Raw genomic sequence first — 25,278 nt, forward strand, 5'->3', positions numbered from 1 at the left:
GTGGTTTAGCCCCACCCTCTCTCTTCTCATTGGTTCACTGGCTCACTCCCACTGCTGTCTCAGCCAATGAGGAGGGAAAGCCCTTTGAAAGCTGAGGCTCTGGTGCAGATCGCTGGATCGTGATGGGGCTCAAGTAGGTATAAGGGGGGGGGGTGGGGGGGGGGTTTACCTTCATGCATAGAATAGAATACAGTACATGAAGGTAAAAAACTTTCGCCTTTAGAACCACTTTAACCCAACAATGTAATATATTGCAGTTTATCATTTATTAGATGTGGTGGCTTCATTTATTTTCTTTTTTTTTATGCTTTTCCCCTCTGTTTTCACCTGGTGATCTGGCTAGTAACACACCACCTGTATTCGAGTGCCCCCACTCTTGATGAATGAGCACAGGGGGCACACTCGGACAGCAGCATTGTCAGTCTGGGGTGAGGGGAGTATTAGATATACTAGCAGATTTAAATACACTAACAAACTGAAGTACAACTTCACCTTAGACAATATAAGCAGTTACAGCAAACATTGTTTTTCTTTTTGGGATAAAGCTTTTACATGAAAACATAAAAACTGATCATTGTTAGCACCCCCACTAGTGGTAAATGGTTTGTCTCATTTCTGTAACTGCAAGAAAGCTTATTCTTAAAAAAAAAAAAACAACAGACTTACTAGCTGGATCACCAGATGAAAAAATAAGAAAAAAAGAAAGACGTTTCCTTTTTGTTTGACAATACGTGAAGCTCTCTTTTGTTTTGTGTTGTCATTCCAAGCCCCCGCGTGGGCAGATTGGATGCTTCATTGTTATTCTCTTAGAACTTGAATAAAAAATATTCGTACCAGAAAAGAAAAAAAATCTAAACATTGAAAACTTGCTTCTAAGAATAATACCACTTTAATTACGACATTATACACATCACCTCTGTCAGGTTGTCATTCTTGTGTACCTTTTTGGAAATTGTTCTCTCAATTCATGTCAGGACAGACAAAGACAAAAACAAAAACACATTTTTAATAGATTGGGGATGGTTGGAGCTTCAGGCAATGTTTTTTGATGCTGTCTGTGTCCTCCTGTCCCGCTGATGACTGTTCCTCCAATTTCTTGTTCTGATATCACAGGGATAGAAAGGAAAGGCTTGTCAATGGGTTTAAAGAAATAAAAATGTAAATATATTTGAACTCTTTCCTGATGTAGCAAAAGCATGTATCAAAGCAACAAAAAATGTCTGGAGTTGCACTTTTATCCGAGCATGGGTTGTACACTATGGGCCAGATTCTTGTAGAACGGCGTATCCTTGCGGCGGCGTAACGTATCCGATTTACGTTACGCCTCCGCAACTTACACGGGCAAGTTCTGTATTCTCAAAGCACTTGCTCCGTAAGTTGCGGTGACGTAGCGTAATTTGGCCGGCGTAAGCCCGCCTAATTCAAATTTGGATCAGGGGGGCGTGTTTTATGCAAAACTACTGTGACCCGACGTAAATAGACGCTTTTTTGAAACGGCATATGCGTCGTCCGTGGAATTTCCCAGAGTGCATTGCTCCAAAGTACGCCGCAAGGACGTCATTGGTTTCGACGTGAACGTAAATGACGTCCAGCCCCATTCACGGACGACTTACGCAAACGACGTAACTTTTTCAAATTTCGACGCGGGAACGACGGCCATACTTAACATTGTTGCGCTGCACTTATGCCACCATATAGCAGGGGCAACATTACGCCGGGAAAAGTCTAACGTAATAGTTGTAACTTTACTGCGTCGGCCGCGCGTACGTTCGGGAATTCGCGTATATAGCTAATTTGCATACTCGATGCGGAATTCGACAGAAAGGGCCACCAATCTGTCAAAAAAAAATGCAGTTTAGATCTGACGGCGATCCCACCCGCCGGGCACACGCACGGGAGTCAAGGGCGAGCAGGCCCCTAGTGGCCTGTGCGAGAGCCGACGTATAGCTACGTGCTCTCGCGCAGGGGAGCCTAGTAGGCTTTTGGTCTTGAGTGTTCGGCCTACTTTCACCTAAACATCCAAAAGGATGCTACATTTGCCTTATTGCCCTGCCCCATCCTGGCCCTACTTCCTCGTCAGCCAAAAATTGGCATCCTATCTGTTTATTTCAGCTAAGAGTACGATTGTCCAGGCCTGGAAGAAACCTACAGTCCCCTTTCATTGAGTGAGAGACCGTTTGATGGCTATGATGCTCAATGAACAATTGTCCTCTATTCTTAATGACTCTCACGCAAAGTTCTTTGATATTTGGGAACCCCGGTTATCGTATGCCTTCCCTGCTCTTCCTCGACCTGTGTGTGCCAGCTTTGACTGGCAGTGGCACCTCTGATGATCCCAAGCCCCTGTGTCCTCCCCTCCCACTCTAACCTCACCTTGTCTCCTTTCTTGCCTCTTTTCTTTCGTTCTTCCTTTCTTGTCAAGACCCTGTACCCTCTTCTGATTTTCATACGTGTCCAGGACGGTTGTATGGTATTTTACAAGTCCTTGTTTGCACCAACAGCTAAGGCAATCTTTCCTTCCCTGGACTTTTTCTTGTTCGGTATTTATGTTTATCATCATTGGCTATGGAAGATGTTCCTCCCTTTTTTGTTGATACTGTGTCTATACCCATGTTGCCAGTCCTTGCCGCTGCGTGGGGTGGACTAGGTGCTTTCTCTTGTTGTTATTTTTTAAATTATTAAAAAATATTGAAATAGAAAAATTTAGAGACCCCCTTCCCTAGACAAAAATGAACGGTTAACCCATGCAGTGTGGGCACAGTCCCACTGCAATGGGGGAAAAAATGTGCCCAGAGTTGGGCATTAAGGGCCAGATTCACAAAAGAGATACGACGTCGTATCTCTGAGATCCGTCCGTCGTAACTATGCGCCTGATTCATAGAATCAGGTTACGCATAGATCTCCCAAAGATCCGACAGGTGTAATTGACTTACACCGTCGGATCTTAGGCTGCAATTCTAGGCTGGCCGCTAGGTGGCGATTCCATTGCGGTCGGCGTAGAATATGCAAATGACTAGTTACGCCGATTCACGAACGTACGTTTTGCCCGTCGCTTTAAATTTACGTAGTTTCCATAGAGATACGCGGCATAAAACTAAACCTGCCCTCTAGGTGGTCTAGCCAATGTTAAGTATGGCCGTCGTTCCCGCGTCGAAATTTGAAATTTCACGTCGTTTGCGTAAGTCTTCCGTGAATGGCGCTGGACGCCATTTACGTTAACGTTGAAACCAATGATGTCCTTGCGACGTCATTTAGCGCAATGCACATCGGGTCATTTTAGGGACGGAGCATGCGCAGTATGTTCGGCGCGGGAACGCGCCTAATTTAAATGGTCCCCGCCCCATTTGAATTAGGCGGGCTTGCGCCGTGCGGATTTACATTACACCGCCGCAAGTTTACAGGCAAGTGCTTTGTGAATCAAGCACTTACGCTGAAAACTTGCGGTGGTGTAACGTAAATGGGATACGTTACGCCGCCGCAGCATAGCCCAATTCTATGTTAATCTGGCCCTAAATGTCTGGTGTTTTTGTAGCATTAACTGTACCCTTCACCTGAAATCAAATATTTGGAGTGTCCACATACTTTGGAAATATGAGTAGGTGTAATGATCCAGTTTTTTGGTATATAGATCAGATATTGTACATGATGGCAGGAAATGTAGACTTGGTAAAGAGTTACCAAGAAACTCTGCTAATGTTCACTGCTGATACAATACAGCCCAGAAAAAGAAGGAATTTTGTGGATTTTCCAGCTCCTACAAAAGGGTTTCTTCTACTCTTACCAAATATGCTCTCTCACACTCACCAGGGATTCCGTACATCCTTAAAATCTCATTACGCTGTCCGCACTGACATTTCCAGTTTCACAGAGCTGAACACACTGTTAATAATACAACCCTCTGTATGCTTTATACTTCAGAAACACCAGTATCATTTTTCATTAAACCTAGATAATAAGACGACGTTCCTTCTCAAGTAGTTCTACTTTAATTATATCTTCTTGTTTGTTCCTCCTTCTAACCTCCTAGTCCTATTTAAAATATTGTGCTAAGTCTTCTATTAGAAATGGCGCTTTTCCAATCCGGTACTGGCTTTCTTTCAGGACGTGTGTAGGACACTAGACGGGCTTCATTTACATACGCCGCAGAGAAATAAATTGAATTGGTGTATGTTCCCCATCTCGAAACTAATTCACACTCTTGCCACTTTAGAATCCTCTGAGAATTATTGCGTTCCCGTGCTCCACCTTCCTAACATTAATTTCCATACAGCTTGGAATGACCATTTATTTGCACTGACAACTGTATGATTGCAAAAGTGCTACTTTGAAGTCTCCTTTTGTTTTGCAATGCAGGATTATAGCTGGAGGGTGGGATGCTATTAGTATAATCAGTGAGGCAATAAGGACGCGCATTCAAGTGTAAGGTTGGCATTAAACCTGGAAGCAAAAGGCGGTACAGTTAAATGTCAGCAGCGCCTTTATCCAGGTCGTTGGCTGTTTCCTGCGGTTTGGTGATCCATTAGGACTGTGAAAGTAAAAAGAAAAAAAAGAATATTAATGCATACTTATTGACACTTGTATGAAGTGTGAAGGTGGAAAAAAGTTATGTGTAGCAACTCTCAAAAGACAATTATTTCCTGCTTTAAAGGAGCTCTACAGTTTTAAAGAGTGTCTGTTTCCAAATGACGTAAGTTAATAATTTTAGATATCTTGAACACGCAGTGAAAGCACTTTAAAATAATTCCTTGTTTATATCTCGGTATATATACATATAAAACTAAAGGAAATAAAAAGTAAAAAATGTTTTATTGAACAGGTTTAAAATCGGCTGGTCTAGACACTTCATTTCCTGATCTTATACCATTCCCACAATATAAATATACTGCAGGGATACATGAAATTATTAAAATAAATTGCATATCCACCAAGTCAACCCAACGCGTTTCAACTTATATAAAGTCTTCACCAGGGGATAAGGAAGTGGAAGCAATCCCAAAAAGCAAAATAAAATGCATAATTAAATTTATACGAAATTTTACCAGATTGTACATGATTTTACTATGTGCATATGACATTCAAAGCAAGTATAATGCACTTGCAAAGATATGAACGTGACTGGATGTCCAGACGGACAGGTAATGGCTCAGTGGTGCAGACCACGTGGATCTCAGCCCAACCCAGGCCTCAAGACCCACAAAAGATCAATGGCTATCAAGCAGAAGGCAACATAGTAGGCTCACATTCACTGAATTGAATAAAAGCATAGGGACACTTTAGCTGATACATAAAATGTTTTGAAAGGTATTATGATTTATAGATTCTTACAGTATAGACATCTGTTAATAATTAAGATTAAGAATCTTATAATTATTAACAAATGTCTATAAGAATCATAAGTCACTGGGGCATCCAGTCATGTCTTTGTAAATGCATTATAGTTTCTTTGAATGTCATATGAAAATAGTAAAATCATATACAATCAGGCAAAATTTGATATAAATTTCATTATGCATTTTCTTTTGCTTTTTTTATGTATGTAGGATTGCTTCCATATTCTTTCCCCTGATGAAGACTTTATAAAAGTTGAAACGCGGTGGGTTGACTTGGTGGATATGCAATTTATTTTAATAATTTCATGTATCCCTGCAGTATATGAAAAAGGGGCAGATCCACGTACCTGCACGTAAGAATCTGCCGGGCGCAGCGTATCTACTCCGCCGCAACTTATTTTTTTTTTTCAAATCCACAAAGAATTTGCGCCATAAGTTACGGCGGCGTAGTGTATCTTTGGCGGCGTAAGGGCGCAGAATTCAAATGGATGTAATGGGGGGGGCGTGTTTTATGTTAATACGTCGTGACCCGACGTAAACAACGTTTTTTTTGCACTGCGCATGCGCCGTCCATGGGGGTATCTCAGTGCGCATGCTCGAAATTAACCCGGAACAAGCCAATGCTCACGGCGGTAACGTCATTCTACGCAAATCCCTATTCGTGAACGACTTACGCAAACGACATAAAAAATTCAAAATTGGACGCAGGAACAACGGCCATACTTAACATTGAGTACGCCACCATATTGCAGCTTTAACTATACGCCGGAAAAAGCCGAACGAAAACGACGTAAAAAAATGCGCCGGCCGGACGTACGTTCGTGGATCGCCGTAAATAGCTAATTTGCATACTTGACGCAGAATTCTACGGGGACGCCGCCTAGCGGCCGCCAAAATATTGCACCTTAAGATCCGACGGCGTACTAAGACATACGCCTATCGGATCCCTCCGAGATGCCATCGTATCTTGTTTTGTAGATACAAAACAAAGATACGACGCTGCAATTTAAAAATTACGACGGCGTATCAATAGATGACTGAAACCAATCAGCTGCAGGTTTTTGGGTATTCTGACAACCTGAACAGTGCCTGCAGCTTATTGCCTGCAGTCACTGTTCAGCCAACCCAGTAGTGTATTTCAGTTTTGTGCTGCCCTAAGCCTGACTAAACTCGAGCACCACATAATGTAAATATGACCCATCCTTCCTGTCAAGGCCACACCCCTTTCTGTTTAAGTGGGGAAGGTTTGTGGTCCAGGATGATAGGACAGTCAAAATTAGAAGCAGCTTGCGTTACACTAACAGTGTAGCGCAAGTCGGCAGGGACTCTTTCCGTGCTGCCCCCTGCAAAGTGCTGCCCTTATTGGCCTAGGCCATAATACAGCGTTGAGCCAACCATTTTCCACCCAACGCTTTAAATTTCCTGAAGTTTGTCGAGCTGGGTAGCCTCAGCAGGAACTGCCCGGAATTCAACTTGTGTATGGCCAACTTAAAGAGGCTGCCGGCTGTCAAAATATATAATAGCTGGCAGAGGGAGATTTGTGCATCCATTCTTAGTTCAGCCCAGTGGCCAGCTTTAGAGGATTGCAGGTGTGTTGTTGCAGCACACAGTGCATGGACGACAGTTGGTGGCGAAGGAAAGCATTACAACAACTATACTCTGTTCGGCTAGATTCAGGTAAAATATGGGTTACTGAACAAACTTGGCTTGGGCCTGTGAAAGAAATCTATTTCTGTAATTGAAGATTAAAATCCTTGCAACAATCTGGAATCCGAGAAAAGAGAACCATTGCTCAAGGGCTACAGATGTGTTTTTGTTCTCTTCAAGTAAAGAATTTATCTTTCATCATGATCCACCAAGAAAACACAGTACCAATGGAATGTGCGGGGTTTTTTTTTTTCTGTCTTTTGCTAATAGTTCAAATTTCTCTTGTGGTTGTGTATGTTTTGCTTTATAAAGTGTGTTAGGTTAACAGATTTTGTAACCAATAAGGTCCTAATGCACTTTTCAAGCCTTATGCCGCGTACACACGATCATTTTTCGGCATGAAAAAAACATGTTTTTTAAAAAATGTAATTTAAAATGATCTTGTGTGGGCTTCACAGAATTTTTCGGGTTCTGAAAAACGACAACATTTTTTTTTGAACATGCTGCATTTTTTAACAACGTTTTAAACAATGTCGTTTTTCGCGTTGTAAAAAATGATCGTGTGTGGGCTAAAACGACGTTAAAAACCCCCCGCATGCTCAGAAGCAAGTTATGAGACGGGAGCGCTCGTTCTGGTAAAACCACCATTCGTAATGGAGTAAGCACATTCATCACGCTGTAACAGACAGAAAAGCGCGAATCGTCTTTTACTAACACGGAATCAGCTAAAGCAGCCCCAAGGGTGGCGTCATCCGCATGGAACTTCCCCTTTAGAGTGCCGTCGTACGTGTTGTACGTCACCGTGCTTTGCTGGAGCATTTTTTTTAAACGATGGTGTGTGGGCAACGTCGTTTTAATGATGAACTTGGAAAAACTTTGTTTTTTCTACATGCCAAAAAACATCGTTTTTTTTCATGCCGAAAACATCGTTTTTTTTTCATGCCGAAAAATTATCGTGTGTACACGGCATTAGACAGTCATGTGGCCTACTAATCCTAAAAGTCCTTCCAAAATTGGGACAGTTGCAATGAAAGCTTTAAATCATATACAGGCTTGATCCAGCTACTATTGTATATTTATCTTCTAAATGTTTTCTCTTGATTCTTACAGGTAACAACCCTGGTAAACACCAGTAGCAAGGGCCCCTCCGGTAAAAAGAAAGGTCGATCTAAAAAGGCCCATGTGCTTGCAGCATCGGTGGAGCAAGCCACCCAGAACTTTCTGGAAAAGGGGGAACAGATCGCTAAAGAGAGTCAGGATCTAAAAGAGGAGCTAATCTCCGCTGTGGAAGATGTCCGGAAACAAGGTATGAGTGTGCGTTATGTGGAGGGATGTCCTACAATGGACAATATGGACTTGGGCTCCATTTTTACTTTGAGGCTGGATTCACACTTGTGCGCCGAATTCCAGCTCCGTTCTCTGTGCAAAGAGAAGAAGCCGCTTTTCAGCGCATTCCTCTGCATTGTAGGTACGAATTAGAGGGAGAAGGGGGAGGTGTAGTGAAGAGAAGGAAAGAATGCCTGTTCAGAACATATGCAAATCAGATGCATTCCCCTAGAAGACAATGGGCCTGAATTCGCACCTGAGCTGCAACGCATTGGCTTGAAAACGCACATGTTTTTTGGGCACTGCACATTGCGAATCCACCGCAGATATGTGAACCAGCCTCATAAAAATTTATTTTCTAATGAATTGAATGCGTTATGCCAAATGAGATGCAAATCAATTTCAAGGTGTATCTTGGCTACATATTGAATACACTGCCCACATGAACCCTATTCACTCTCTTGATATTTATAAAGGTTTCAATCATGTCTCCCCTTTTCCTTCTTGCTTAGGATTGTACTAATAATAGCCTTGTGAGCAGGGGTGGGTCAAGGTGATAGGGTGGTTCCCACATCCTCCATGTTTCCTTCCTCATTTGGCACCAAGCAAGGGTCACTTGAAAGGCCTACCCCGGAATCAGTTCCTTTGGGCTACGCTAGGCACCATGGCAGATGAATCACTTCCAAAGGAGTGAGGACAACATCTCCCTCGCTGCAAGAGGCAATCTCACCTACAACATTTACACGCTTAACGACAGGCTGCTAAAGAACCTTCCTTACCCTTGATAACTACTTGTATCTTCACACTAAATTAACTTATGTACCACTGTCTTTATACCCCAATGTGTTTAGTGACCGGAGCGGTAGACTATGTGTGCTGGTTACTTGCATTACACCCCTTTAGTAACTTCAGACCAGACAAAGGCAAAGTTTCAAACATTTTACTTGAAGAATAAATTAACAAGATGATAATGACAAATGACAGTCCAAGATAAAGTGCAGACATTTCCTAACATCTCTAGTCCAGGGGTCAAGTCCTGGGGAAAAAAGTGTGGGAACTCCCACCCAAGATCCACTCCCCCACCAAAAAAAAAAAAAAAAATGATACACTCATATGCATAATTACTAAACCACGTTTTTGTTTTTTTCAATCCACTGTACCTTAGTAATCCTTTATGTTACTGGCCACCTCCTCTATATGGAGAATATATTATATTGTCATTGTTCCCAGGAGACATTGTGGAGGTCTGCCGCGCGAAGCAAGTTCTTTCTAAATCCCGTGATAACTTGCGGCAGACCTCCGCAATGTCTCCTGGGAACAATGACAAAAGCTCCCAGGAGACATTGCTGCATCGAGGAAGTGACGGAATACCCGCACACTACCTGATGAATCCATATACAGGAGGCGGCCAGTAGCTTAAAGGATTACTAAGGTTTGCCTGCCCCTGACAGTGACTCGAGCTGGGCATTGCTGCTTAGTGAAGGATTGGCTCGGGCGGCTCAGCTGCTCTCGGCTGCTCTAGTCCTACAAAGGGAACTGAGTTCCTGCTGTGAAAAAAGTGCAGGAACTCCGTTCCCATGCATTCCCGCAGGACTTGAGCCCTGTGCTCTAGTCCCTAACATCAGGCTTGTAGCCGCCCCAGCATACCTGTTCAAGCAAAAGTCCAATACTAGTTAAGTCCATGTCTAAAGCTTAGCTCCATCTTCGGCAGGACACAGGCTATCCAGACTCTGGCAAATGCATCATGAAGAGCATTTCTCTGTGTGTGGAAATCCCCCTGATTCAGGCCCCCTTTTATAGCACACAGGGCTGGTGGGTCGGCCCCAAGAAAAACCCACCAAGAAAAGCCTGGGAGTTGCAGTTAACCACTAACTTCCCGCTGGGACAGCAGTAACCTCTACCTGCCTACTAGCTTAGTATTTCAAATCTATAGACAATAGTTATTTTAATCTAATCTCTCAAAACATACACAAAGCCTTTCATAATTTTTACTCATTTTGTGAATAGTTATTATCTGACCACAGTTCTGTTTCTTCCTCTTGTGCTACGCCAATGTTTTTAGCGAGAGGCAAAACATTAAAAAAAATTAAGTATGCGGAAGCCTTCTATAACTTACATCAGCCTTTTTTGTGAAAATATTTCAACATGGGAAGATCCTCTTCAACCAAAATTTCATTTTTTTCCCCAAGACCTGTGAGAGCTTGGTACTGAAAATACACAAATATAGTCATGTAAATCCATGTATCAGGCTATGATTGAAGTGCAAATCCTTAAGAAAAACAATATTTAGCGGGGAGAGACATCAGAAGACTCCAGGCTATAGCTCTGCCTCTACTCACTCCATCCATCCAGTAAAGGGAATGTTCTTTACTTTGATATCAGTCACAGGTATACAGTAGCTCATTATTGGTGTGCACCATTCAAGCCTTTCAGAATAATATGTATAATGTAATATGATTTTTTTCCTTCATCTATATGCAGAGAAGTAAATCCGTCTTTCTAGTAGGCAGAACAAAGATGTGGCAAAGAAATTGTCTTTTTTTTCTTTATTTCTTACAAAAAAAAGTGTGCTTTTATTCTGTTTTTAAAATGTTTTCTTTTACTTAAAGAGGACCTGTCACTTTGTTTTTAATCACTTCACCCCCGGAAGATTTGGCTGCTCAATGACCAGGCCATTTTTTAGCGATACGACACTGCGTCGCTTTAACTGACAATTGTGTCGTGCGATACTGTACCCAAACAAAATTGACGTCCTTATTTTCCCACAAATAGAGTTTTCTTTTGGTGGTATTTGATCACTTCTGCGATTTTTAGTTTTTCGTGCTATAAACAAAAGTAGAGCGTCAATTTAAAAAAAAAAACACAATATTTTGTACTTTTTGCCATAATAAATATCCCCAATATAAAAAAAAAGCAAATTTTTGCTCAGTTTAAGCTAATATGTATTTTTCTATATATTTTTGGTAAAAAATCGCAATAAGCTTATATTGATTGGTTTGCGCAAAAGTTATATGCCCTGTACACACGATCGGCCCATCCGATGATAACGGTCTGATGAACCGTTTTCATCGGTTAACCGATGAAGCTGACTGATGGTCAGTCGTGCCTACACACCATCGGTTGAAAAGACGATCGTGTCAGAACGCGGTGACGTAAAACACAGCGACGTGCTGAAAAAAATTAAGTTCAATGCTTCCAAGCATGCGTCGACTTGATTCTGAGCATGCGTGGAATTTAAACCGATGGATGTGCCTACAAACGATAGTTTTTTTTTTCTCTCGGTTAGGTATCCATCGGTTAAATTTAAAACAAGATTGCTTTTTTTTTAACCTATGGATAAATAACCGATGGGGCCTACACTCGATCGCTTCTGTCCGATGAAAACGGTCCATCAGACCGTTCTCATCGGTTTGACCGATCGTGTTTAGATTTATCTCACTTTTACTACTATTATTGTTTTATTTCTAGTAATGGCGGTGATCTGCAATTTTTATTGGGACTATGATATTGCGGCGGACACATCGGACACTTTTGATACATTTTTGGTACCAGTGACAATTATACAGTGATCAGTGCTATAAAAATGCACTGATTACTGTATAAATATCACTGGCAGGGAAGGGGTTAACACTAGGGGGCGCTCAAGGAGTTAACTGCGTTAACTGTGTTCCCTCACTGTGTTCCAACTGTAGGGGGGATGGGACTAACTAGGGGAAGAGAGAGATCGGTGTTTATAAATTGTATGAACACACGATCAGTCTCCTCTCCCCAGAAAGAACCAGGATTTGTGTGTTTATACACACAGATCCCATTTCTCTCTCTGTCACAAGCGATTGCGGGTGTCCGGCGGTCATCCCGTCCGCCAGGCACCCGCATTGGCTCCGGCAACGAGGCAGCAGGCGCGCGCACCCCTAGTGGCCAAAGGGCGAAGCGACGTATTCTAACCAAAGTTCTATTAATTATAACTATTCTTAGAATATTAACTATTCTTAGAGCTATTCTTATGAAAATCCTTAGAGGATGAAAATAATAAAAGATCTGAAACTACCATGTGAAAACAAATCCTTGGACTACATTTTTAAAAATAGAGGCTGTCTCTGGGATGGATGGTAATTATGACATTTTAATTAGGACTAGAACAATACAATGAAAGATGGTGGGAAGGTGGAAGGAAGAGAGAAGAGCTTGCCTGTGCGATGTATGTCCTGTGCTCCTGTACATAAAGTCAGTTCCATAAAGACATGGTTTGTTGTAGAGGAGCTCATGTGGCCTGTAGAGAGCCCTGAACGCAACCCTCCTGAGCACGTTTAGAATAAATTGATACAATGATTGCAAGCCAAGTCTTCTCATCCAAACACCCGTACTAGACCCCGCAAATTATCTTTTGGCTTAGACTGGGTTCACACTGGTACGAGAAACGCTCCGACATTGGGAGCTCATGTTGCATTGACGTGTGCAAATCAATGATTCCCTATGAGAGCCGTCTTAACTGGTCCAACACAAGTCGGTCCGACTTTGAAAATGCTCCCTGTACTACTTTGATCAGACTTTGGTCCTACTTCAGCCCATTAAATATCATTGAAGTCGGATCAAAGTAGGATCCTTGTTCTAACCATCCAACTACCGTGTTTCCCCGAAAGAAAGCCCTACCCCGAAAGAAAGCCCTAGCATGATTATCAGAGCGGGCTGCAATATAAGCCCTACCCTGAAAGTAAGCCCTAGTCAAAGTTCATTAAAAATCTATTTTTTCAAACCTATACATTGCTGCAGTGTTTCCGTTTATTACTGTGTTAAAAAATATGGTCCCGTATGTTTAAAGCCACTGCTGATCCGCCCTCTTCTCACCTCATCTGCACCCCGTCCCTCTTTACTGTAAGCAGCGGGCCGGCTCTTCTCGTTCCTCCTCTCCTCCCCCCTGACATCTTCAGCCCATCCCTTCTTACTGCACGGAGCGAGCTGATGACAGGTGACCTCGGCTCTTCTCTCTCCTTCTCTCCTCCCGCCTGACGTCTTCAGCCCGTTCCTCCTCAGCGCACGGAGCTCTTCTCTCTCACTCTCTCCTCCTGGATAACGAAAGAGCAGGTGAATACCGGTACACCCTACGGTAAAAGGTATTTTCTATGGTACTGCACCGGATACAGTGCCAAGATGTCTTTCTTAAAATACCGTAATGACTCCTGACCTGACAGTTGGGGGGGGGGGGTGACAGGGGGACACAGAATATTTGTAAAATTTGTACATTCTGTAAATAAATAAGCCCTACTCCGAAAGTAAGCCCTAGTGTGTTTTTTGTGGACAAAATTAATATAAAACCCGGTCTTACTTTCGGGGAAACACGGTAGTAACATCCAACATGGTAATTACAGCAGCAGTAAAAATAATTTATGTCACATTGGGATTGTTTTGATTGGTCAAAAGACAAGTCCTACTATCTCAAAGTCGGAGCAAAATGTTATCTTGTTCATTCAAGTCGGATGGAAGTAGGACCAATTTAGGACAGATGTAGCAGGGCAAAGTAGGATGACAGTCGTGTCGTACAAGTGTGAACCCAGTCTTAGGCCCCTTTCACACTTGTGTGACTTCAAAGTTGCGCAGTTTTACCGCAATTTTGCGGCCACAATTTCAAGGAATGCCTGTGTAATTGACCTCAAAATCAGACCAAAGTAGTGCAGGGACTACTTTGAAGTCAGAACGACTTGAAGTCGTACTAATATGAATGGTTGTCATTGGAAATCATGGGGAACGACTTGTCATGCTACTTTGCAGTCCCAAATTGTGGGACAAGTCGTACATGTGTGAAAGGGGCCTTAATGAGTGTAATTTCCCATAGACACCCTCCAAAACCTTGGAGAAAACATTTTCAGAAGAGTGAGGGTTGCAATAGCCACAACCAAAGGGTGGGACAACTTTATAGCAATGCTTTGGACAAATAATGTACTTGAATATTTTTCTTCAGCCCGGTTTACTATATATGACTATACGAGTACAGGTCCACATTAAAAGGCGCGTTTTAGCATTACATTGAAGAATTATATGTCACTGTTGTTGAACTCAAAAATATTTGGTAATCTATAATGTAAAGATACAAGTGATTTGTTAAATATAATTACTATCTATGTTACCTTAAACTTTGCCTATAGTTTACTCAAATCCATTCTTACGAACACTTCTTTTGTTTTTTAATCAATATTCTTGGTTTCCCCAGAACAGGAACAGAACAGGGTTTGCCAACAGAGCAGGAAGTAAAAATAATAAGAGCTTGGTAAATATTTATTCTGAAAATCCTTCTCGCAGAGCTCTTCGTTTTCTGTCTCATAGCCCCTGTAAATCAATACAAAGCAGTAGTTACTGTTCTAGGGCATAAAAGAGCATGACTGAGAGTACATGGCGAGAGGAACTGTCTTTCTGAAGAATTGTCTGAGTGTTATCGCCCTCGCCGCCTCCTATCTGGCAAAGTGAGGAATGTACAGTGGACAATGAACGGGGCAGAAAATGCTATTCTACACACACTAGCAGCTGTGGTGTGCTTTCATCTTCTCTCATGGAGTCTTTTTTTTATCAGTTATCTGGTTCCTTGCTGTATATTAAACCAAGCATTTCTTTTAAAAAGCTCTTATATACTGTAGACTACAGACATGCTAGACTGGGTCTTAAATAAACTATTGTAGAAAAGCTGCAGGGTTCTGAGGATTTTAAATAATCCCACTGATACATGCTGGCCTGGAGAAGATGTTAAATAAGATCTGTCAATTTGCTCATTCAAGACAAAGGGAAAGGTCCTCTTGAAAGCTGATGCCCCTACCTTCTAAAACCTTTCCCCTTCTCCCCCATTGCTCCATTTATCTGTCAGAGCTCTTGAATAGACCCGGTGCTCCCGAATACGGTATGGGAGAATGTGTGACATTTTTCTTTTTAATCCCAGAATGCAGTGCTCAGCCTAAGCACCCAATCATAATTCCCAAACATTGGGATGTGGGGGGAGGGAAGCAGGTCTTTAAGACCATCTTTTGCTGACAGCAGTCTATAAGGCCGCGTACACACGGTCGATCCATCCGATGAGAATGGTCCGACGGACCGTTTTCATTGGTTCACCGCTGAAGCAGACTGATGGTCTGATGTGTGTACACACCATCGTTTCCAAAACCGATCAGGTCAGAACGTGGTGACGTAAAACACACGATGTGCTGAAAAAAACGAAGTTCAATGCTTCCAAGCATGCGTCGACTTGATTCTGAGCATGTGCGGGTTTTGAACCGATGCTTTTGTGTACTAACCATCGGTTTTGACCTATCGGTCAAGCGTTCTTCGGTTCGATTTTAAAGCAAGTTCTCTTTTTTGGACCGAAGGACAACAGACCGATGGGCCATACACACGGTCGGTTTGGACCGATGAAACTGAACTTCAGTCCGTTTTCAGCGGTTTGGACCGACCGTGTGTACGCGGCCTAAAGGATTTATGCTGATGGATCTGACAGACAAATGGGGCAGACAATGGGTATAAAGAGCATTTCTCAGTGGGTGTGCAAAGTGACAGGTTCTCTTTAACTGTGATCAACACTAATCACCTGGGTGATTTTTATCAACTTCTACTTGATGGAAAGAGATCATCTATAGCAGGGGTCTCCAAACTTTCTAAAAAAAGGGCCGGTTTACTGTCCTTCAGACTTCAGGAGGGCCAGATCTTGGCCAGCGGGAGTGGAATTTTTTCTGGCATCAATAGAAGTAAACATTTGGTATTAGGTTAGAGGAATAGTGCCCCATCGTTGCTATCATAAGGAGGAATAGTGCCCTATTAGTGTCAGTGGGAAAAATGGTGCTCCATTGTTGGTGTTCGATGGCAAAATAGTGTGGGAGGATTAGTGCCCCAAGGGTCGGATAAAAGCAAGCAAAGGGCCACAGTTTGGAGACCCCTGATCTATAGAGATGAGTGAATGTGCAAACTATGAGGTTAAATTGGGTGAATTGATTCACACAAGGAGAACAATTCTCAAATATAAGCCAAATTAATTATTATTCAAAGTAAAACCCCAAGATTTTTTTTTTTACTATAGTGGGGGAATGATTATTTATGTTATTAGTGTCCTAATTGGAACTATTTTCTCTCCATTCTCGTGACAACTCAAAATTTGGGATTTTTGTTCCTCACTTGACCAATTGATCATTAGGTCGAATAGGGACTCCATTTTGCTAGCGAAAATACAGACCACAAATAAGACCTGACAAAGGTTCCAACACTTTCACACTCAATTCAAAGCCAGTACTTTTGTGTTTAGATACTCTTTACCTTACTATTGTTTTTTTAAAGGCTGAGAATTTCTATAGACATTGTCATTTTACAGCCCCAGGCCACATCTGCCTCTTTGACTGTCCCTGTCCTACCTACTTAAGTGGAATCCTTGGATTCAGGCCGGGCCAATCAACAATATGGTTGTGGCTGTGTTCTGCTCTCATTGTTTCACTCGTTGTCAAGATGGTGGCGATCATGCTTCTCTTTTTGTGTGGCTTTGGCAGTGTAGTGCCTCCTCTAGCAACAAATGGTCCACGCTAGGTGGGCAACAAGGATGCATGTGAGGTCATGTGGGGAGGTGTTGCCAGGTCCCTCTGTCCACCCCACAGCCTATGAACTCCACTTGTCTTCCTTAACTTACGCCAGCACCCGGGGCAAGGCAAGTAATTTGCGCCCCCTAACCTGCAGACTTTTAGCACTCCCAGAGTCCCTTCAAATACAATAGTACTGACCTACCTGATTCCTATACTGACTACTACACTAACCTACTTGATTTCAACACTGACCATTACACACTACACTGACCACTATACTGTACACTACACTACACTGAGAACTACACTGACCACTATACTGTCCACTACACTACACTAACCACTATACTGTCCACTACACTGAGAAATACACTGACCACTATACTGTCCATTACACTACACTGACCACTATACTGTATACTACACTGACCACTATACTGTTCTGCCTACAGTATCTCTCTCTCTCTCTCTCTCTCTCTCTCTCAGCCCCTGTCTCTCTCTCTCTCTGCCCTGTCTCTCTCTCTGCCTCTGTCTCTCTCTGCCTCTCTCTCGCTGCCTCTGTCTCTCTCTCTCTGCCTGCCTCCGTCTCCCTCTCTCTCTCTCTCTGCCTCCGTCTCTCTCTGCCTCTGCCTGCCTCCGTCTCTCTCTTTCTCTGCCTCTGTCTGTCTCTCTCTCTGCCTCCTTCTCTCTCTCTGCCTCTCTCCCCAGTCTGTGTTCGTGTTCCTCCTCACCTGCATGACATCGGTCCGGAGGATAGGAGGAGGCCGCCATGTTTGTTCAGTGTCCGGCGCACTGTGATTGGGCGTATAGGGGTCATGTGCAAAGGTGGGACTTCAGGAGCAACCGCGATTGCAGACAGGCCAGCCTCAGGCCACACATGACCCCTATACCCCCAATCACAGGGCACCGGACATTGAAACCTGACGGCCAGAGCGCCGGGTGGCTGGGGACACAGGATATTAAATTTAGGAGGTTTTGACACCGTGACACACACTTGCTCGAAATTGTGCCCCCCTAAATAATGCGCCCGGGGCCACGGCACCCCCCATGCTACACCACAGACTCCCACTGATGCTGGGGTATTTTCTGCTCTCAATTGGCCCTTTGTTTAGAAAGTTTGCAGACCCATGGATTAGACCACAAGCAACTAAACAGGTAGACCTTGAAAATCATATGCAGTTGACTAGGGCACAGTACTGATTTCTGCTAAACAATGACTGATGTTAATAAAGAAAACCTCTGGCAGTCTGTTAGATGCTGATATAGAAGGTCTGATATAGGAGTCTTTTTTATTTATTCATTAACTCTTTAAGTTAAAGTGGTTCTAAAGGCTCAAGGTTTTTTACCTTCATGCCTTCCTTTGCATGAAAGTAAAAAACCTTCTCTGTGCAGCAGTCCCCCCAGCTTCCCAAATACTTACCTAAACCCTATTTCAAACCAGCGATGTGCAGAAGAGCATTGGCTTTCTGGGGTCTCTTTCTCCTCATTGGCTGGGCCAGCAGCAGGAGCCATTGGCTGTCAGTCATGGCTAGTGAGCCAATGAGGAGAGAGAGGGGGCAGGGCCAAGCCACGGCTCTGTGTGTGAATGGACAACGCAGTACAGCGGCTTGGGAACCAGCCTGCTTGTGTGCTCCTATTGCAAGCTGCTTAGTGTGGGGGCTTTTGGCAGGAGGGAGGGGCTAAGCGCACCAGCAAGGGGACTGAGAAGGAGGATCAGGACTGCTCTGTGCAAAACCACTGCAACAGAGCAGGTGAGTAGGTCATGTTTGTTATTAAAAGAAAGCCTTTACTATCACACAAGACTTTTAAAAGTATAAGAATGTCCTAGTATCCTTATTACTGGGGCCACGTTGTGCACCCTGATGCCATCAGGGTGAAGGCAGAAATGCCACATTCTTGCCATGGCAGAGCCTCATTGTTGTATTCAACATTTTAATTCAGCAATGCATGATCAACACAGAAATGTGAATAGAGTTCAGTCATTCGGAAACTTTGGTTGGAGTAAAAAATGTAAGAGAAATCCCTACCCCTTTAAAAGCACATGCCTACTTTGCATTGCTTGGGAAGCCCCCTCAAATTACAATAGTTTGCAGCTTGTAGAAGAGAAAATATGTTTTCCAACCCAAAAAGCATCACTATCTGTAGAATATCACAGTCCTGAATTTTGTATGGCATGAGCTTCCTTTTTCAGTAGCTGGCCACATCAATTTAACAAAAGTAAATTTACTTGCTAAATGCCTCTGCATTATTAAACATGTACTTACTTTTCCTTAATGCCCTTTAGAGGGTTTAACGCTGAACTTAATCGAAGATACAAAAGAAACTATAATCTAGCTTTAAAGTAAAATGTTTCTTTAGACTGCATGCAGTGGCGGCTGGTGCTCAATTTTTTTTGGGGGGCGCAAACGAACTGAAAAAAAAAAACATCAATTGCAGCCACCCAGTGGCTGCAATTGATGCAGTGCAGTGTTAGGAAAGTGATTTATTCGCTTTCCTAACACAACGCTGAGTAAACAGCGAACACACAGCATTGGGCCCGCCTTTTACCATTTTGGAAGCCTACGGCTCTAATCAGGATGCTTATTAGAGCCCACGGCTCTAATGAGGCGCTTCTAAAAAAAAACGCTGCTGTAATTCAGGTGCCCGGAGCCCGACACAATGACTCACAATATTGTACACAGCAATGTAACCAAATATATATATCCACTGTTCAATAGTGCATTAACTGCTTGCCAACCAGCCGCCGCAGTTATACAGTGGCAGGTCGGCTCTGCTGGGCGCGATCACGTCGCTATACGTCATGTCGCCGAGCAGTCAATAGGGGCACGCGCACTGCCGGAGGCGGTTTCGCGCGCCCCCTGCTCGCACCTGCCTCCCGCGCACATGCCCGATCACCGCCGGGCACCCGCGATCGCTCGCTACAGAGCGAGGACCGGGAGCTGTGTGTGTAAACACACAGCTCCCGGTCCTGTCAGGGGAAAAATGCCTGACCGTCTGTTCATACAATGTATGAACAGCTATCAGTCATTTCCCCTAGTATGTCCACCTCCCCACAGTTAGAACACACCCAGGGAACATATTTAACCCCTTCCCCGCCCCCTAGTGTTAACCCCTTCCCTGCCAGTGGCATTTTTATAGTAATCCAATGCATTTTTATAGCACTGATCGCTATAAAAATGCCAATGGTCCCAAAAATGTGTCAAAAGTGTCCGAAGTGTCCGCCATAATGTCTCAGTACCCCAAAAAAATCGCTGATCGCCGCCATTACTAGTAAAAAATGTTTTTATAAAAAGGCCATAAAACTACCCCCTATTTTGTAAAAGCTATAACTTTTGCGCAAACCAATCAATAAACGCTTATTGCGATTTTTTTTTTACGAAAAATATGTAGAAGAATACGTATCGGCCTAAACTGATGAATTTTTTTTTTTTATATATATATATTTGGGGGATATTTATTATAGCAAAAAGTAAAAAATATTATTTTTTTTTCAAAATTGTCGCTTTATTTTCGTTTATAGCGCAAAAACTAAAAACCGCAGAGGTGATCAAATACCACCAAAAGAAAGCTCTATTTGTGGGGAAAAAAGGACGTAAATTTTGTTTGGGAGCCACGCCGCACGACCGGGCAATTGTCAGTTAAAGCGACGCAGTGCAGAATCGCAAAAAGTGCTCTGGTCTTTGACCAGCAATATGGTCCGGGGCTGAAGTGGTTAATCACAAATTAATATGTGTTAAATTAAATAAGTAAAAAAAAAAAAAGGGTAAAAATTATGTGTCCAAAATCAAAAAAAGTCCATTCAGTGAAGATTAAAAAGTCTCCTCCGTTTCTTAATAGGTGCAACACCCAGTACTCCCCATAGGAAAAAACAGGGCAAATGTATCCTCTTACCAGATCATTAGACCTATCAAGGTCTGTATGCACATCAGTGAGTATTCACCCCTTACTCACTAGGTATAAGGTGCCTCAACTTTTCAGCCGCTTAATGGATGCCAATGTCACCGTATAAATGAATCTTTAAGGAACCTCAGACTTGGTCACACAGTATGTCAATGAGAAGAGAAAAAGCATTCAGTAAAAGCAAATTCGTTTAATAAAAGTCTACTTACAACAGCAAAGTTTCAACAGGCATTGGAAAAAGACACTCGTCCTACACCCTCTATGGGCCCCACAATGTCTTTGCCTTGCCTGACGTACGTTTCGTCTAAACAGATGTTTTATGTGAGGCAGTTCTTTTTATTCTGTTATTCTCTGTGCTAGGAAAGTCAGCTACTGGGTGCAGCAGAAAGGGAACACTGGCTAGTGTCCTGAAGAGCAATAGTCTATCCTTCTCGTAGAGGTCCTGCTCAAGAGTGCATGTTCTGTCAAGTAGGAATTCCACAGTCAAACTTGAGGAAGTTGTCCTCCCTGTAATTAGTTGAATCTGGAATATACCACTACATTCCCTTCCCTATCTAAATTCTCAATAAAACAAAAACAAAGAACAACCAAAACCCCTAGACTGATTATTCAAGAAACTAGCCTAAACCCCAATGCACACTTTTAGATTTTCTGCAGATTTTTGTCTTCACATTTTCCAAAACCATGTAGTGCAAGGGCCTGCCTAATTGCATACAAATTTAAACTCACAGGCCTCGTACACACGACCGAGTTTCTCGGCAAAAACCAGCAAGAACCTTGCTGAGATATTTTTTTGCCTAGGAAACGGGTCTTGTGTACATTTTCGTCGAGGAAACCCGATCGAGAACCTTGTCGAGCCAAAAAGAGAGCAAGTTCTCTATTTTCTCGACGGGAGTCTGCTTTGGCTCGTCTAAATCCCCGACGGGCTGGTTTTCGACGAGAAACTTGAACGTCTGTATGCTAAGAAACCTGCGCTTACTCAGATTAAAGTATGAGACGGGAGTAAAAGTAGCATTTGTAATGGAGATAACACATTTTTAAAGCTGTAACAGACTGAAAAGTGCAAATCGTCTCTTACCAAACTTTTATTTAACACGCAAACACATGAAATTATCAAAAGCAGCCCCAAGAGTTTAGCCAGTGGAATCGAACTTCCCCTGCCATTGTATGTGTTGTAGGACAACGAGGAGATTTTGTCTTGACAGTGTGTACTCAAAGCAAGCTTGTCGAGTTCCTCGAAAAGCCTAACAAGGAACTCGACGAGGAAAACTATGTGTTTCGCCCGTCGAGTTTCTCGGTCGTGTGTACGAGGCCTCAAGGTTTGACCTCATATTATATGGATTTGGTAAATCTGAAGACAAACATCTGCAGAAAATCTAATAGTGTGTATGGGGCTTAAGTGTGTGCCTGGCTGTGGAAAATATGATGTGCCTGGCTGAAGAGTTGAAGAAATAGGCCCGGATTTACAGACAGCGGCGCACATTTATGCCGCCATAGCGTATCTCCTGTACGCTACGCCGACGCAGCGCAGAGAGGCAAGCACTGAATTCACAAAGCCAGTGCTCCCAAAACTGCGCTGGAATTCCTAGGCATAAGCCGGCGTAAGTGGAAGTGGGCGTGAGCCATGCAAATGAGGCGTGACCCCATGCAAATAATGGGCCAAGCGCCAGACAGATGCGTATAACGAACGGCGCATGCGCCGTCCCGTGGACGCATCCCAGTGCGCATGCTCAGAATCACGTCAGAACTACTCCCTAAGATACGTCGGATCACTGCCTACGGCGTGAACGTAACCTACGCTCAGCCATATTCACGTCCAACGTAAACTACGTAAAATACGCCGGCTTGTTTTCCCTGGTGCAGCCCTTTGCATGGATGCTGCTGAGTTACACCTCCTTTATGGGGCATAACTTTACGACGTACGTATAACTTACGTGCACTTGCGTCGGGCGCACGTACGTTCGTGAATCGCCGTATCTCCCTCATTTGCATATTTGAATAGAAAATCAATGGGAGCGCCAAATGCGTGCAGCATAAATATGCGCCCATGATACGCCGGCATAGGCAAGTTACGTCGGTGGGGTGAAGCCTGTTTTTAGGCGTATCTTAGTATGTGGGTCCGGCGCACAGATACGACGGCGCATATTTGCACTTACGCGGCGTATCTGGAGATACGTTGGCGCAAGTGTTTTGTGAATCCGGGCCATAGAGTATTCTAGCAGCTTCTTTGGGGATATATTTATTAATCCCAAAGGGAAATGATTAAATATTCTAGAGTATATTATTGCTCATGCCTAACAGAATGATATATATTTCTAAGTTTTACGTCTAACTGTTTATTTTCCCATCGTCCAAACATGACAGTTTGACCTGTATCATATTTCGTTTTTTTGCATGTATTACTGGCTAGGAAGTTCTGTACTTTTCTAGAGGTCAACATTAATATGGATTGTAAATGTCTTGATCATTGTGATTTAATGTATTAAATGATACCAATTAGAAAATATTACCCTGCTACAGTTCAGCTGTTATACCGCCTGTCGGTTTTAAAACGGTCAACCTCGCTCAGTTCTGTTTATGCCAGACTTATAGCAGAGCGTGGAGTGTAATATATAAGTGGGATTGCATGCATTGTACGTCCCGACAAAACAAGGTCACAAACATTGGCGGAACTTGGGTGAGACAGGTTTATGCTGCATTATTATCAATGAAATGTTTACACATGTATCTGCAAAACACATCGTCCGCAATAAAACCCTGAGAGCATAATAAGATCTGCAAGCTGTTTGATCGCCCTCTAAAACGAGAAAATGGAAAATAATCATTGTGTTAGGGAAAAGCTGTGTGGTTTATCTCTTCTTCTTCTTCTCGTGTGCAATATCTCAAGTGAGCAGGACTCGGCTTAGTGAAAACTGTATTTTTTTTATTATTTTTTTATGTTCATGTTATGGTAGCCAGCATTAAGTGTAAACAAATATTGACCTTAGATCACTACCAGCTTTATTTAATGATACCCTACAGGCAAAACTAAAAACTCAATATAAACTCTGTACTGTACATGGAGAACAACCTCAATGATTTAGTTTGTTGTCCAGGCAAAACAATAGCCAGCCTTTTTTTCTTAGAGAATATGTTCAGGAACTCCCCCCTTTTCTGAATCACCCCTTGTCTCTGCCCCTACCCCCCTCCAAGCACCATGCCTTGGTCCCACCACCTACCGACCTCCCATTACTGCCCTCTTAGAGAATACAGAACCAAGTATCATTTTGTGGGGTTCTATTATGGAATTTGGTAATGATAACAAGAAAAGCAATAAAACAGATCCCCTGCAGTCAATAACAACCCCCCTTCTCCCGGCAGCAACAGTAGATCCCCTAACAACAATGGACATTCCGCAACAAGAATTCCAGCAGCAACAACAGATCTCCCTACAGCCAGCATCAATAGACTTCTTCAGCCAGCAACAATAGATCTCTCCCACAATAGTAAATCTTTCCCAGCAACCAGGGCCGCCCCCCGTCCAATGCTGCCCCCCATCCATGCGTCCGGCCCCTTTCAGGACACCGGTGCATGGATTTGAATGTGGGGGGGCTGTTTTTTTGAAGCGACTATTAGAGCCAGAGGCTCTAATAGACTTCAATATAGGGTGGGCTCGGCTCGCAGAGAGTTCGCTCCGATCCCACCCCACCAACAACCAGTTTTTTTCCTATGTATCCCTTTTTTTGCTCTGTTAAAGCCTAACTCCGGGTTTTGACCAAGTACCAAGTAAATCTTACACAGTCCACTGTGTAAGATTTTACTTGAGCTACTTGAGGGGTCGCCAAACTACATCTGGCCCACAGTGGTGTATCCTCAATGTACAGAGGTTAAGGAATAAGGGGCCAGATTCACAGAGGAGATACGACGGCGTATCTCCTGATACACCGTCGTATCTCCTGTCATATCTATGCGGCTGATTCATAGAATCATTTCCGCGTAGATAGCCCTAAGATCCGACAGGTGTAATTGACTTACACTGTCGGATCTTAGGATGCAATACTTCGGCCGCCGCTGGGGGGAGTTCGCGTTGTATTCCAGCGTCGGGTATGCAAATTAGCAGTTACGGCGATCCACAAAGTTTTTTCCCGTTGTTACGTCGTCGCTAGTAATTTTTTCCCGTCACAATTTTACACCTGCTTTAACATGGCTTAACTTTAGTCGAGCCATGTTAAAGTATGGCCATCGTTCCCGGGTCGAATTTAAATTTTTTTTTGTTTTGGCGTAAGACGTCCGGGAATACGAATGAACGCTACGCACGTCGTCGTTCGAAAAAATTACGTCACTGCGCGCAAAGCACGGCGGGAATTTCAAGACGGAGCATGCGCAGTACGTCCGGCACAGGAGCGCGCCTAATTTAAATGGTGCCCGGACGTGTTTACGATACACCGCCACAAGTTTACAGGTAAGTGCTTTGTGGATCGGGCACTTACTCTGAAAACTTGCGGGAGTGTAACGTAAACGGGTTACGTTACACGGCTGCAATTCTATGTGAATCT

The 25,278-nt window shown here is 43.2% G+C and overlaps 1 protein-coding gene across 3 annotated transcripts in view; it reads left to right on the forward strand.

Moving 5' to 3' along the window:
• LOC120924528 (catenin alpha-2-like) overlaps positions 1-25,278 on the forward strand; it is a 612,642-nt gene that overhangs the window by 378,901 nt on the left and 208,463 nt on the right. For all 3 annotated transcript variants that reach the window (XM_040335489.1, XM_040335490.1, XM_040335491.1), the window contains exon 3: positions 8,088-8,283. In XM_040335489.1, coding sequence (XP_040191423.1) covers positions 8,088-8,283 — 196 coding nt within the window. The remainder of the gene's footprint in view (positions 1-8,087; positions 8,284-25,278) is intronic.

The sequence above is a fragment of the Rana temporaria genome, chromosome 1 (genome assembly GCF_905171775.1).
Source record: "Rana temporaria chromosome 1, aRanTem1.1, whole genome shotgun sequence".
Lineage (NCBI taxonomy): Eukaryota > Metazoa > Chordata > Amphibia > Anura > Ranidae > Rana > Rana temporaria.